The following is a 16127-nucleotide window of genomic DNA, read 5'->3' on the forward strand; positions in this document are numbered from 1 at the left end:
TTCATAGGGCCTCTTGTAAAAGATCACTCTCATGTGCCATTTTTTACTCCTCGCTTTTGTTGTGTGCCTGCATATTTTTCAGACATTGTGGTTTGGTAACCTCGTCCAGTTAGTATCATCTTGTCTTTGCTTCAGCACTTGGATTCAGACTTTCTTCTGGTCTGACAATTCTCTCATACTCTGATTCCTTTTTTTTAGTTCAGAGTGTTTCAGTAGTATTTAAGTTTTGTGGGTTTGATTTTGCCTTTATGTATTCTATGAACCCAGCAATTGAATGTTTTATTCTTAAGTTTCAGATATAAAAACTTCATTATTTCTTCCTCTTGTTGATTTCTTATATGAAATGACTATCTCTAACAGTCTGATTTTTTTTTTTCTATGACACTGATGCTCTTTCAATTCATTTAGTGCAATCAAGTAAATTTTTTGTCTTCTCATCCAGGCTCTGGTTAAATGGCAAATACAGATTCTGATTTGCCAGTATTTACTCTTTCTGTTCTTTTCCAGTAATTCCACTTTCCCTTGTGTCAGAGAGAGAGTTTTTTACTTTAACTATCCTCATTTGTCTGCTGTGTTCCCCAAGTATTTAGCTCTTGCTTTAATGTGTTACTTAACTTCTCACACTTGATTCCCAGAAACACTGTCTCCCACCACTTCCATTTTGGAGACTGTTTCTTGAAAGAGATTTAAAAGCTGGAGTTTAAAACTTCATTTTTAATAAAACAGTAGTTAACTAACTTGTAAGTTAATGAGGAACTTGTAAAAGAGAAAGGAAGAAATGTATGCTCTGCTCTTTCTAAAGGTGTTCATTCTTACTACATTTGTTACCAGATTATGTCACCCTTAGTTGTTTAAAAGCTGCTGGTTAAACAGAGGAGGTAAGGTGCTGCTTAAAATGAAGATATCTTTTAAGGAACTATGTCCTTTCTGGGGAATATATATTTCTATTGACTGAAGTCTTGCTTGAAGAAGGGATTGCATTGCAATCCCTTTTGTATCATTCTATCTATTACAGTGTAACAGCAATACTACTATTTTTTTTACAGTAGTACAGTACTGCAGTACTACTAAACAACACTTGCAGTCCAGTGCGCTACCAGAAATGCACAAATGGAATTTATTTGCCGGGGCATCTCTAGTCTGTTCCTACTGGGAAGAGTTCAGCTCAGAGTAGGACATCACAGATTGCCATCATGACTTCTGATGCAAGGATTCAGGTGTTAAAGGATTGCTTTCTGAACTGCATGAGATTGATTTACATGAGTCCTGATAACAAAGCCTATTAAGGGAGTGTACATGCTGCGTGGACACGTGTGGGCAGTCTGCTCTATGTGGCTCTGCTTGAGCAGGGAGATCAGACCAAGATGACCTCCAGAGACCCCTTCTATTCACAGCCATCTTGTGATTTTGCAGTTCTGTGCAGAGGTAGGTCTCCCAGTTGTATTGCAGTTTTCTGGCTAGGATTCTTTACTCTTGAGGCACTAGCAGTGCTTTCTGCCTCTGCTAAGTGTATTCTGAACTAGACAGAAGCATGTCTAAATCCTGGAGAAGGAGAGTAAACAAAGTATTTTTTGGTATTTGTAAATTAAGGTCATATGATGTTATGTACAAGTAGAAGTCTCATCTCTCATGTTAGTCACTGAATGAAAAAAAAGAATGGATTCTATCACAACTGCCTTTTCTTATCCATTTGGAATAAAGAGCTATTTAAACCTAAACATTTAAGACAAGGGGACCATAGAAGACATGTGGAAGACACCCTTACCGTCTCTATTAGACACCATATCTCTTTGATCACTTGCTCTTACTTAGTCTCTGTCTTGTCCCAGATGGTCTTTGAGTGGAAAAAAGAGCCAACTGTGATTTGCAAGGTGGTTTATGTTTTATTACCTTTACTGCCTTCAATGATGCTTCAAGATGCCAACACTGATCCTGAGCCACAGCTGACTTTTCTACTATTATTACTTTGTGAGAAGCCATGCCCAGTCACTTGGGGGATCAAGTACAAGTGGCAACTATTTTCTGAGGCCAGACAGTGTGGGGAAGAGTTTGGACTTGATATAACTTCCTGAGCATATCAGCCAGGGTACACATCAAAATTATGTAAGAACTGTTTCATAGAGTTTTCTTTCTTAGTAACTTTCTGTTCGGTACAAGCTGATCTCATAATCTAATGTATTCCTTTCATCAGTGTGGGATTGCATCCTTGCCAGCAGCCTGCATGATTTCTTTGCTAGAAAAGAACATAAGAAACCTTTGTGCAACTGGAAGCCTGGGACAGTAATTCAAAATATATTTTCCTTGCTTTCTCAAAAGATGTAACATGGTTATGTATTCATGTGAATATAAAGTAACAGTTTCAAAACTTTTTTGAATAATGCTTTAAAAGTAAGAGGACAAGAAAAGCAAACAAAAGTGGGAAAAATGTATCTATCCTGATCAATTCCAGATATTTTTTCCCAGTATAAGCCAAATAATTAGCAAATGGTGGACATTTGTATGCAAACAATGTAAACAACACAAACGGAACTTGCCAAATTTTATATGAGCAGACATTTCTCCCAAAACAAGTAACCCAAAATCTGAATATACTTTCATAAAAAGTAAACAAGTACTTGAGAGAAACTCCAAGTTTACATAGCCGAGTTGCTTTACTGTAATTGCTTTTCTATATGAAGTGCACGTACAAGGTAGCTCTAGAAATATTCAAATTATAGCCCTTCTCAGAGGGCTGTGTCTTCCTGACACGTGGAAAAGGTGATATGTAAAGACTAGACAGCCCTACACAATGTCTGGCACAGAAATTTTCTGTTTGGGGAACAAAATGTTAGTTGACTATCATTAGAATTATTATTTGGAAATAATGTTAGTACAATTGAGAGTCATCTACAAACACCTCATCTCCTGTGTGTTCCAGAAGTAACTTTCAGTTTCTGGCCCTTTGAATACAGCTGTTTTAAATTACCTTTTTTTATTCAGGAAATAATTTATTGTTTCTGCTGTTCTCTGCTATCTACTGAGAAGTTTCTTTCATGGCAACGTTTAATTACAAGCTGTTCACATATTGTTCCAACTACTAGATTCCTGAGCATAGAAGAAAAATTATGCTGTGTAATCATTTAGTAGTTCAATAGTAGTAAAAAACTCCAGAGCCATTTGTTTTAAGAGGGAGTGTTTAGAGAAACAGTAAACAACATGTATGTTTAATCTGAAGATTAATCTTAACTTCTTTGGGTAAATATGTTTCAGTCTACTGAAAGGGAGCTGTGTCCTCATGTAATTCTTGAATCTTAAATGATGATGTGTCTGCAGGGTTGAGATTAGTAGTTGCCATATTTCTTCCTTTGATGCGAGAAAAGGGGAAAAAATAAAAAGAAGAGGCAAGTCCTCTTCTTTTTGACAGACTTGCATTGTAGATGGAGCCAGTGCATTAATAAAGAATGACAGAGAATGCCATATTCTCCTACTACTTTTGAGAACAGAAATAGAGTTCCAGCTGCTTTTAACACCTCTGTTTCTTTTGCTGGGTTCTCAGTCTAACTTGCACCTACACAAGCTATCCTTAGTGTATTTGAGAGACATATATGCATAATAGGAGGGAAAAAATCAGTATAAGAAGGTAATATGTATATAGTTGTTCTATCACACTTGATTTATGAATAGGTGTTAGAAGTAGTACAGTTGTATTTTTCTGTTTATTGCTTGAAAAATATACCATAATTCTATTATACAACAGCAAGACAGAATTAATATGCCAATGAACCTTGACATTCATGGCATCAGGTTTCCTGCAGTTAATACTACTGTTCTTAACATTGTTTTTTATTCACATTTTTTCGCTCTGTTGCTATCTATAATGGGGCGGTACTCCAGTGATTCAAACAGGAGGCTATCCATCTTTCAGATTTATAAAATTGTTTGGGTGATTCTTTCCTGGAATCATTCTGCAGTAAAAAAAAGTTTGAACAAAAATTTTTGGTGTTACGCTACACCAGATCTATTTGCTAAATGTTCATAAAGTACATAAAACTTGTACTCTGTAGGCTTTAGGTATATAAAACATGTTTAGTTGGCGATAGTAGGCTATATATCTGCAATAACAATACAGATTAGTATGTTATTAATCAGAATAACTACATCAGTCTGTCATTAGGAAAGGAGTTTTCTGAAAGATTAAAAATACTCAGTTGTTTTGATGTAAAATTTATGCATACAGTATAATATTTGTGAAATGAGTTAGGATTTGACACCAGGATTTCAAATGCTGACTCTGGCAATGCCTCATTGTGAGGTTCTGGGTAAGTCATGTCAACTTTGTTTGTTTATTCATCTATAAAAACTGAGATAATAAAATAAATTTATACCCACAGGAATATTTGCAAGATTAATTATTTAGACTGAGATGTATCAAATTACTTAAGTGTAAATGCGTTCTGCTGAAAGCAGTATTGCTCTTGTTCTTGATGTGTTTCCTGGATTAGTACTTTAATGACTGTGCAGTCTTCTGAGAAAGAGATGTTGTAAAAATGCTTCAAAATATCAATACCAAATGCATTATTTAAGGACTGGCCTCTATATATATTTTCTCTTTGTATTTAGTCTGGGAATCTCTCTCATTGTTTCTTTCCTGATAAGCCAACAAAATAAACCTCAGCTAAATTGCTGTTTGTTTTTAAATTTGTCACTTCTGTGCTTTTGAAAAAACCCCAACTTCTGTATGGGAGGTTGCTGTTGAGGGCATCCAAGGAAACCTGTACTGTAATTACCACTTATGTATGTATTTGTGTTGCATTTTCAATGGATTTCTTCAAGATTTATTTGAAGTTGAAATTTAACCACACTTCATTCTGGTCTTAGCAATGACTAAGGGTTACCTGAAATCATGTGGGGAATAGGAACTAGTAATCAAGACTCACAAGTTTGCCTTGAGAGCAAGTTGACAATTTGACTATGTGGTATCAGCAGTATTTTTAGCACATTATATCCTGTTTTCAGTAAATTTTCATTCTAGTCCATTGTTATTTTACTTAATCTCTTTATATCCATGGAGGTGACTTGCATTTCTCTTTCTATTATAAAAAGTAAAACTTCAAGAGGAAAAATACTTTATTCTCTAGTTTTGTGAAGACGTAAGTAACACTATTTCATGTTAATTTTTAAGATTTGCTTGGGACATTAGAAGAAATTCTTCCTAAACTTCAGAAAGATGTTAGTGTTTGGATTATGGCCAAAGACTCCACGTTTCCAAGTGTGCATACCCTTTTAGACAAAATAGAAACTGCATCTGAAGACCCTGTTCCAGTTAATCGATGCTCTGCCAACAACCTCAAGTCAGCTGTTCTATACATTTTTACTTCGGGAACAACAGGTACAGGTCTGCTAAAGAGTCTTTGTTTTCCTTCAGCTTTCATCTAGAAACTTGATTTTTCTGAAACTCTAATATCTCAATAGCAAAATGTCACATTTCTCATCTAGAAGCATTGTTATAGAAAACCACATGTATTTCTTGTAAGTAACTTTTTCTGTTTGGTGGTTTACAAGTTCCTCTTCTTTATTTTCTCTTGTCACACTGTACAAATACTATGAGAGTCTTTACCTCTCATTACTTCACAGCTAAGGCATTTATGAAACACTGCTTTTTTGGTCAGTTTACAACCATAATAGATAGTATTTTGTGACCATGTAACGCTGCCTAGCTAAAATTATTAAGATTTTACCTAGAACTTTAAAAAACAATCTTGAAACAAGGAAATAGACATTTGTTTTTCTTTCATTAATTCGTGGTTTATGCATGTCACTGTAGAGACAGAAAAGAGCATTATGTTACTAGCCTTTTAGTTTAGAAACAGATGTCTGAATTGTGCTCCAGCAGCTAAAAAGCTAAGACTTAAAAAAACCTGATCACTGGCATGAAAGGCAGCATTATGTTTTTAAGATGAGTAGATTGGCATTCTCATTCAGTTGAACACAACAGTTTTAGTCACATGAAGATTGAAAATGTGTATGTGGTTTGAGGCTTTGTTCCTTCATACAAATAATAATTCAGTTTATTTGCTTCAGGTTCTCAAGAAAAATTAGGAAATAAGAACATCAGTCTCCAGTAAAAAAGTTAAGTTATAAATATTGTCAAGAGATGAGGTTTTGTTTGTAATATTGCTAATAGAAATATGGTTGAGCTTGCTTGTTAAGAGTTGGGAGTTGAATTTAGCTAAAAAATATTACAGAGTTGTCCAGGTGGAATGATTTTGTTCTTACAATGCAATCAGAATATCTGTGTGATATCTCAAATTTCAGTTATGTAGAATTCAAAATATATATTTTTGAGACGTAGTATATAATACATTAATTTACATTGAATTTCTTTTATATACTACGTAACTAAAACAGTAAGATTTGTTTAGTCTGAAGAGTATTGAATAACTAATTCTGAGTAACTGAGCATTTTCTCATGTTTTGATAACCCAGTGATTAAAAAACTAGTTAAAACTAGCTAAACTTAGTTAAAAGGAGTATTTTGCACAGTCTATAGTAGTCCCTCTGTAAAGGCAGAAACAAAAACCCCAAGACTGAAAACTTCTTGCTGTAAGCAGTTCATTGGCAACACAGGCGTATTCCCTTTTCTCTTTAGGGTAGAAAAGTGGGGTAGCTAGTGGAGTAGCCTTGAGGTGTAGCTAGACTCTCCACAGATTACACTTTCAGCTCTAGCTAAGTCTTCAAGTGAACGATAGCTTTACTAGAATAGGTGAGAAAACTTTATGAAACATTACATTTCTGAAAAATTGAACAGTTCTCACTGTTCATCATCAGCCTGACTCAGACTGAAATTTGTGTGTTTGAGAACATATATAATGCAAGATCACATCCCCTACTCAAATTAATAGGTACCAGAGTAGTAGCCCAAGAAGCCCTTGCATGTGAGTCTGCGTGTTGCTGAAGAGAAATGTTGTCCTGAACCTGAAGAAACTCATTCAGAAAAACCTAGCTGACATGGTCTTTTCACTGGTTTTTTTTTTAATTAATTCCTCGTAGTCTTCATAGAGCTCTAAAGCAAATTGAAAGATTCTTACACAAGCACCTGCTGTGTGTTCCACTCCATGTAGATCCCATACCTTTCTTATTTATCTTACAGTCACTGTGACTCTTGCCGTAACAAGACCTGGTGTGATGCCTCTTTATGTTAAAAGAAGTCCATATGTAGAGTAAATGTTTTTGTCCCTTCTTACACTATATAATTTGATAGCAGGCAAGCCACTGAGTTTCTTCTTATTTCCACTTACATGAGTGGATGTGACATCAAACTAAATAGCAAAGAGATGAGGTTACAAACTGGCTAATCTTTATGTGTGCAGAAACATGCAATATTCTATTAAACAGCCAGTTGTCCATTTATGGCCATCTGAAAAGACAGCTGACAATTTGGTTACAGAAGAAAGAAATTGATTCTTTTATGATTTTAGAGACTTTATACAGGGATTCTCTTTAAGAGAAGCCTTAATGCATTATTTTGTTGTTATTACAGGTCTTCCAAAGGCAGCAGTCATTAGTCATTTGCAGATTCTTAAAGGAGCTGCTGGACTGTGGGCTTTTGGTGCTACTTCAGAAGACATCGTTTATATTACTCTGCCTCTTTATCACAGTGCAGCTTCTCTTCTTGGCATTGGTGGATGCATTGAACTGGGTAAGGCTTGTTTGATTTTGTTGTTAATAGAGAATTAATTATTATAAAAATGTATAAAACACACTTAGGTTCACTACCCCTAGGGAAAGTAATGCTTCGCTCAAATGAGTCTTTTTTGGAATAGCTGTGTATTTTGGGGAGAGGGGGAGTTTTGTAATAACAAAGGATCTCTACAAGCTCTCTTTGTGGAGAAGAATTAGTTAACATAATTTGTGTCACAAATATTTTAACTTTTTAATATTTAGGTAAAAAGGAGCTTAAGGACATACGCAATATTTTGGCAGTGTGTATGGTGCATTAGTATATGTACAGGCTAAACATAGTACAGTAGAAGAGACTTAAAATGTATTTTGGTGAACTTAAAATATTGACAAAGACATTTATAGTAAACAATCAGCTTTTCCATGTATTTTTAAACCATATAGAACCTTTTTCCATTTAATTTTTGTACTGTTTTTACACTGACAATAAAACACATCTATTAATGAAATCAGGTAGGTGTACTCCCTGACTGTCTTATAAAAGATTTATTTGGAACTCCATGGCAAATATTTTCTGTTTCCTTAGGCATCAAGTACAAGTCAGAGCAAGGGAAAGATCATTGTACCACATAGTTCTCTGAACGAGGCTGTCTTAGTTCCTCAAATGTTCTGTTTTATAGCTAAGCTGCCGCACAGAGAAATTGCTTAATTTCCTTTTCCTTACTTTTTCCATAAAGGTGCAACCTGTGTGTTAAAAAAGAAGTTCTCAGCCAGTCAGTTTTGGAGTGACTGCAGAAGGTACAACGTGACTGTCATCCAGTACATTGGAGAACTTTGCCGTTACCTTTGCAATCAGCCAGTGGTAAGTGGAATCACAGTGATACCTATTTGTCTGTCAGTGCACTTATTATTCTTAATGTGGGTATGTTAAAAGGGAAATTGAACTGTGTTGGGCATGTCATTCTGCCCTTCTTTTTATGTGAGGTTCTGCAAATATTTGGTGATATGTAGACGCTTAATAAAAATAATGGTTTGAATCATGAAGAGCTAAAAGTATTATAAGGAACGACTTTGAGACTAAAAACTGGCTCAGTATCATTTGATGAAAAAATACTATTTCATGGAATTTCACAAGGTAAGTTCAGAAAACCAGGATTACCATTTGATGACTTTTCTGAATTATCAAAACTTGTTTTCTTGGCATCTGAGCATGTCATTTTAAAAAATGACTTTGCACAATTATCATTAAAAACAGCTTTTATTTAAAATATTAAATAAAAATAAATAAAAACCTCCAAGTGCCTGTATAACATTAAGCAAAAAGAAAATATCCTCTTTTAATTTAACAAAATATTCAGGATGACAGAAAGAATTTTGTGAAAATATATAGAAGTTGGATGTAATGCAACTGTTATCTCTTTGAAAAGCCTCCCTTTGCCACGATCATAATTCCATTTTGTTATTTAAAAAAAATAATCCGTGGTTTATCTCCTTTTCAGTGAATTTTATTAAAATTTCTCATCCCTTAGAAAAAGGTATCAGTAACTCAAAGTATTTAGTCTGAAAATTATTAACATCCTCCTTAAGCAGTATTCTAAAATAAGAGAATGCAAATTAGTCTTGTTTTCCAACAGAATAATAATTTGCATTAATATCTCGAGTTGCTGACCAAAGAATGGAAAAGGTCATTGGATTGCTATTCCCTTAGGAAATTTTTCAAAAGTATGTTTAAGCAATGTAGTTGTGGGTCATAGATCCTACTGCACTATCCATGCATGCCTCAATAAAGAGGATGTTCTTGAATTAAAGGGAGCATGGCTGATGGCCCAGTGAAGGCCACTGGCAGTGATGAAGAAACAGAATAGTGGTAACTTCTCTATCTGATTTTTTTTTTTTGTTATGTTTTGGGGTTTTGTTTATTTTTAATTTTTATTTGTTTGGGGGATTTTAACTTTATAGTAAAATATACAAAAAATTACTGAATAACAAAAAATCAAATTATAGATCATAAGAAAAGTCAAGGCATAGGAGAGGCATAGTTTTTATAAATTGTGATTCTTTCCTCATTGTAGGCTAACTTGATTTTCGCAAAGTCATTTCCCTTCTCTCCAAAACTTCACAATTTTTGCCATGTTCGCAGTCTGAGATATTAATTGTTCCCCTTTTCAGTTCCCTTACTTTACAGGGAGAGCATGGCTTTTTTTCCCCACTCCTTTTTATCTTAAAGCAAGAATTATAGATTAATATACTTAATTTCTGAAACAAACTCTTCCATTTTTAAATCCTTACCAAGCCACCATGAAGTTAAGGCAATTTTAAATTGTGCAAATAAAAGTAATTTATACCATCCTTAACTATTTATATAGTTATACAATGGTTATACAATCATTAACTATTCATTAACTGTATAACTGTTCTCTTTGTTAATTTACGTGCATACTCTGTAGGAGCTGGCATGTCTAAACTCTTCTGTGAGGCTTCTGTTTTGCTTGCTTGCTAAGCCTTCTCCAGAAAAACTAAAATTATAAAACAGATCGGTTTGACAGCTAGGTACTTTAAGAAAAATATTAAGTATTTGTCATGTTAAAACTGGCAGAGAAACATGTTCACACAAGTAAGTGGAAGGTTTTATGATATGTTATGCAATGCACTCTTAGTTTTCAAGTAAGTAAAATAATTTCCTAAGTTGGTTTCTCTATTTAAGTTTCATTAATGTCGAAGTACTATATATGCTAGCAGCTTGAGAAATATATGGCAAGTTTAAAGTTCTTTGAAGATACTTTGTGGGCAGTGTTCTCAAGATTAGAGTGCTACAAAGCCCTTCTAATCAACACAGATTGAAACCATAGTGAGTACCTTATTTTCTTAATTTGTTTCTTTAACACTGAACTTGAAATAAATGGTATATTGCTTACAGCTGGAGTCCACACTGTGGCCTCTTATTTCATAAATTTTGAATTGAACTTTGGGCAAGTCTCTGTGGTAGCATATTGACTCTTGGCTGAGCTTTCCTTACTGGTTTTGTCTTATTTGGTCATTCTGCCTCCCACTCACATCTGCAACAGCTCTTGAAGACTCTTGCAGTAGGATTTTTCTGAGGTTATTCTGCATCCAGTTTGGTTTAGTAATCTGTTGTCTGGAAAGAACATTAGTTAGAAAAGGAAGTTGCCTTTTTCCTTAGGTAAAAGTACAAAAAGACCTGGCATTATGTGACATTCATAGATTTTGCTGGGCTTTTAAGTGAGCAGTCCTCATGCCTGCCCTCTTCCAAACACTTTTTCTCCAGTGTTTTGAATATAGTGAACATACAATGGCCAGCATTGATGGCTAATAGCCATCAGTAGCTACAAAATGGGTCCTGCTCTAAGCTACTACCGTGACTACACAAGTGAAAAAGAATGTTCAGAAAACTGATAAATTGGTCTTGCTGGCTGACTTTGCTCAAAGTCTCTATTAACAGTGATCTGCAAAGCTACAAGAGTATGGCATAGCAAAGCTCCCTGTATCCTCTTCTTAGCAAAAGACTTGGAAAGCCTTCTCTACTAATCTGTGGATATGTTTTCCCAGAGGCTTGCAACTAATTTAAATTTTAACATCTGAACTGTAAATTAAATCTTCCAAAGGCATTTGCAGATTTATTTCAAATTTGACGTAATGATCTATTTAATAATGCATTGCATCCTGAGGCTTTTGGAAAGATAGGAATGATAATGCAGCATCTCTTTCCTACTCTTCTGTGGAGAAGACCTGAATCCTGAAATGTGTTACAAACAGAGTGTAGAAATCAGTTTCCTCAATCGTTATGTCCTGTTTTCTACTTTCATAAGCTGTGATGCAGTATGACAGTATTTGTATGATTTGTGATACCTTATGTGAAATAGGTGAACTCTCTATTAAAACCAGTTCATTTCTACTTGTATTCAAAGTCTGTTTCACAAGGAATTGTATAATTGCTTAGAATTTCCCATTTAATATGTGTCCTGGTTTATGTCCACTTGGTATTGAGACAGTGTTATCCTCCAGCATCAGTAACAATTCTTATTTCCTTGGGGTTACCTAAGAGTATAAGACCATGTATATCAGCTTTCAGACTTTGTTTTGTTAAGCTGAGGCAAGACAATCTCTCTACTAGATACAGTTTGGCCAAGGGATCCCATCTTTGGATGGGATTAAGCTCTCTTAAGTGACTTAAGATGCTTAGAGATTTCTTTTGTTAAAACTCTTCTGTGTTAGGACAATAGTAGTTTAGAAGGAGAAAACAAGGAATTCAATTACTGGGATAAGGAAACAGAATGAATATCTATATCCCTGCAGTTGACTCAAGTTTGTGGAAAGGGGTGTAAGAATGGGGTTTATGTAGTTGGACAGCACTAGTCGCTCACCTAGAAGCAGTCTTCCTTAAAGGAAGGCAATTTAATAGTCACGTAAGCAAGGAAAAATTAGTCAGCAGACACTTTCCTACAATTCAGATTTTACTTGTAATTACATTTTATTCCCCATTAAAGTTTAGATCAATTTATGTTCAGTATTGGAAATTGTTCTTTTTAATATCCTTAAAATGTAGAGTGGAAATTTGTCAAGCCCCTTGCAAGTTTTTGGCATAAAGATTTTATTGCATTCCCCAAACCAGTAACGTGACACAGTTACAAACAACCACATCTCTACCTTCCATGAGAAGGCTCCTAAGAATTTTTACATGTCATTAAAATTTGATTTACAGGGGGAATTTTGCAATTTATTTATTCTTCTACTGACCTATCCTTTAAAAAAAAATTGAAACCATTTGCATGTGTCATAAGACATCATTCTTAATCCAAGGTGTTGCTGATTTACTGCAGTATTAACAGTGCCTAAAATGAAATTGAACACTGTTTTTACATACTGTTAGAGAAAATAGAACTTTTAGACTAAGAGCATATCCAGCACATCTGAGATTGAAGCTTAGAAAAGGCCATGAGATTTGGAAGCTTGTATTTTTTCCCTCTAGACTGTATCAATTGATCTTATAAAAACCAGATTGTATGTCACAGCAAACTTTGTGCTTTCAACTGCCATACCTACAACAACAGTATTATTTTTAAAAAGTGGCTTTATAAATACATTATAAACCCACCTATTTTTCCTACTGCCTTTTGATACTTATATGTACTGGCATACCTCTCTTGGTATCATCCACAGATGATCCTGTGTCTGTTTTCTCATTCTCCCCACTAATAATGGTAGAGGTTTTCAGACCTTCTTTGTGGAAAATGTCTTCTGTAATGCCTTAGGAAGCATTAGTTCTTCATATGCAAAACAGCACTGAAGGCTAGTTACAATGTCAACTACTGGTTCTGGCATGGTGGATCAAGACTTTTCTGAGTGTTTAAAAGGTCGTACAACTTGACCAGTTTCTCTTCTTCCAGCTTTCAGTTTTTCGTAGACTCATCTTTTGGGTTAAACTAGTGGAGTCATGCAGAAAACGTCCTTATATTAAAGCCTGGAAATCACAGTCATGCTTTCACAAAGGGAAGCTTCATATTCCTCACAGAATACTGTGTGCAACATGCATCGCAAGAAATAATCTGTGTGTGCTTTAATTCTCTGAACTGATCTTTGAGAAGTTGTCTGTAATTTGTTTTGACTAGTGTGCTCCTGGGGCAACCACCAAAACCAAAACAATCTACTTCATATTACTGGGTGGAACACAGACAAAAGTGACTTTTTTTTTGTTGGTAGATATTTTCTGAGGAAATGGGAGTACAACTAAACAAAACATTTAGAAGAGCTAAATGAAGAAAACTTATTTTAGAATATAATTCTAGTAGATTACCAGGAGATTGATTATTAAAAATGGGGTGAGAATGAGCTTACTATTTAGTATCTCTAGTGAGCTACTAAATAGTAAGCAAGCAGTTTCTGAACTAGAAAGATATGTCCTTTTCCTACTGTTCCTGTTCTTTCTTAAGGTGCATCTCTTCACACCCTTCCTGTTTTCTTTTATTTGTATTTTTAAATTTGGGTATGTGTTCTGCAAAAAATCTAGTTGCAGTTCATAATTATGCATTACTAAATAATGAACATGGATGTGCATCTTGAAAAATGTATTCCATCTATAACAGTAGGATATCTCCCATCTTATTGTCTTCTAAACTACCTGATGCCCCTTTTTCAGGGCTAATGTATCAGTAGAGGAACTGGTGAATGTGTTGTTACATACACACCTTGTAAATACTTGAATGCAAATCCTGAGTCATCTGTCTTATCATATTTTATAATTAACAGATGCATTCTCAGGCCCTGAGATTGCTTTCAATTTCATCAAGGCCATGATACAGAGAGCACTTCATGCCTCCTTTTCCTTGAATTATCTTTGTTTCTCTCCCTTTGGATTTTCCTTATGCAAAAATAATAGAAGTAGGACAATGAACTTGTTTTCTTGTATTTCTTTAAAGCAGCTGCTCAGCACATTTTTTATGTAGCTGCAATTATGAATCCTTCTTGCACCAGTTAGTATACTGTTGATAGCACTCTAAAAGGCATTTACCAACAGCTTAATCATGTAGATAGTCAAAGTGTTTTATTAAGAACACTTAAGGAGAAAAGACTGACAGATGAAAAATCCCAGGTATGTGGTATTTAATGTAATAAGGCAGATCTTGACTTGTCAATTAATTAATATACAAAAGAAACAAGCACACAAGATGGAGACATAGTGTGTCAAACTGATTTATGATGTGTGCAGATGTTTGGTACACAGTTCAAAGATCTTGGCAGAGTGAATGGAAAAGAATTCCAGGTGTATGGTAAGAATGTGCTCTTGCTTATTAATGTACTGATGTCAATAAAAAAGGCATTGAAAAAGTGCTTCACCTTTGCTGTTAGAAATAAGTGGATGTATACTGAACACCCGTTTTATTTCAGACTCACTCTGAATTAAGAAAATAAAATCACGGTGCAGGAAAATAAACAGACATTTCTAGAAACCTTGGAAATCTGGTACAACATTCTGTTATTCTAAAATCTCTTGTCCTAACTATCTGTGGAGAGCTATTAATACATTCAGAAACACGAACCGTAATTGAATTATCACAGGATGTGCAATTTGAACTTACTTGAATTTATCTTGTGGTAGCTGACCAGGGGAAGGCACTGAGTGCTTTGTGAATGAGATGCTGTGAGGAAATACAGCTTTTAGTGTAGGAGGTGTTAATTTGGTACTGTGTTTTTGCAGTGGGCTACAAATACACATGCACACAATTTCTGCATGCCAACTGTTGCAGGGCAGCTGGCTGACATGCCACAGTTTGATCAGCTGTCAAGAATGGCACAGGGATAGCAGAGCTTTTCTGCTGGAAGAGAGATGTATTAGGTGACTCCTTGGAATTCCTTCCACTCCTTAGTTATATTTATTGTACCAAAGGGAAGCTGGTTGATGAAATGCCATCTGAATATGGTGGAAATACAAAGCATGACTATTTGGTCTAGTCAGTTTAAAGCAAAAGTTTCTGCATATTTGTTTTATTTCTTTTTTCATTAGGACACCCTAAGTGTTTGTCATTCAACCATGTTTTTGTAATTTGTTGGAATTATCATCTCTTTTCCTTTCCTTCTCTTACTTGCAGCATTTTATTTACTGCATAACTATTCAGCCACAGTGCCCATGGATACCAATATGCCTGTCCTAAGAGCTGGACTTTGGCAGTGATACGGACAATAATATATGTGATGATGTTTGATGTTAAAAAGAGGTGACAGATATTAGAATGGCTAACTCACTTTACTGTGGCTCACTTTACATTGAAAGCTAGTTACAGATAAAGCTAAAATGAACTAATATAATATATTAATTAAAAAAATTATAAAAATAGATAAAATATAGCTATATTAATTTACTCGCATGTAAAATGAATGTGAGTAAAACTCACTGCTTGAAGTTTCCCTAATTTTAATAACTTTTTTCATGCTTATTAAACCTGCTGGCAGATTAAATTACACATAATTTTAATTTTTATGGTTGAAAGACTGTTAAATGCATGACAGTTTTAATGTCTTCACCAGAAAGCCCTGCAGTACTCTTCAGGGAATCTTGTATCAACAGACAAGTACAACTATGGTGAGCTGACTAGATCACAAATAAAGCAGTTGTGGCAATGCAATCTAACAGTGAATCTATCTTAGTTGTGAAGAAGGGAATTACTGCCCTACCTTTTTAGAAAATTTGTTTTCTGTGATCAGTCCTTGATAACATCACATACCTTCTTTATATTTTTGCAAAAGGCCTGAGTGCTGTAAGAGCATCTCTTCCTAAATTGAGATGGCCTTACGTTGTACTGTTGATGTTGATGATAGGTGCTAACATTGCAAGGAAAGTAGGATGATGACGTGTCAGGTCTACTCTGCATCTTTTCCACTGCACAAACAAATTCCTGCTGTGTTAATATAAACCAGCCAAAGTAATGTGAGGAACTGAAAGGTTCCTGCACTTA

The 16127-nt window shown here is 34.9% G+C and overlaps 1 protein-coding gene across 2 annotated transcripts in view; it reads left to right on the top strand.

Moving 5' to 3' along the window:
• SLC27A6 (solute carrier family 27 member 6) overlaps positions 1–16127 on the top strand; it is a 37264-nt gene that overhangs the window by 3832 nt on the left and 17305 nt on the right. The window contains exons 2-4 of one of the 2 annotated variants that reach the window (XM_010399991.3): positions 5162–5368; positions 7520–7678; positions 8397–8521. In XM_010399991.3, the coding sequence (XP_010398293.1) occupies positions 5162–5368; positions 7520–7678; positions 8397–8521 (491 nt within the window). The remainder of the gene's footprint in view (positions 1–5161; positions 5369–7519; positions 7679–8396; positions 8522–16127) is intronic. The other variant, XM_010399993.3, reaches the window with a different exon arrangement.

The sequence above is a fragment of the Corvus cornix genome, chromosome Z (assembly GCF_000738735.6).
Source record: "Corvus cornix cornix isolate S_Up_H32 chromosome Z, ASM73873v5, whole genome shotgun sequence".
In the NCBI taxonomy this organism is placed as follows: Eukaryota; Metazoa; Chordata; class Aves; order Passeriformes; family Corvidae; genus Corvus; species Corvus cornix.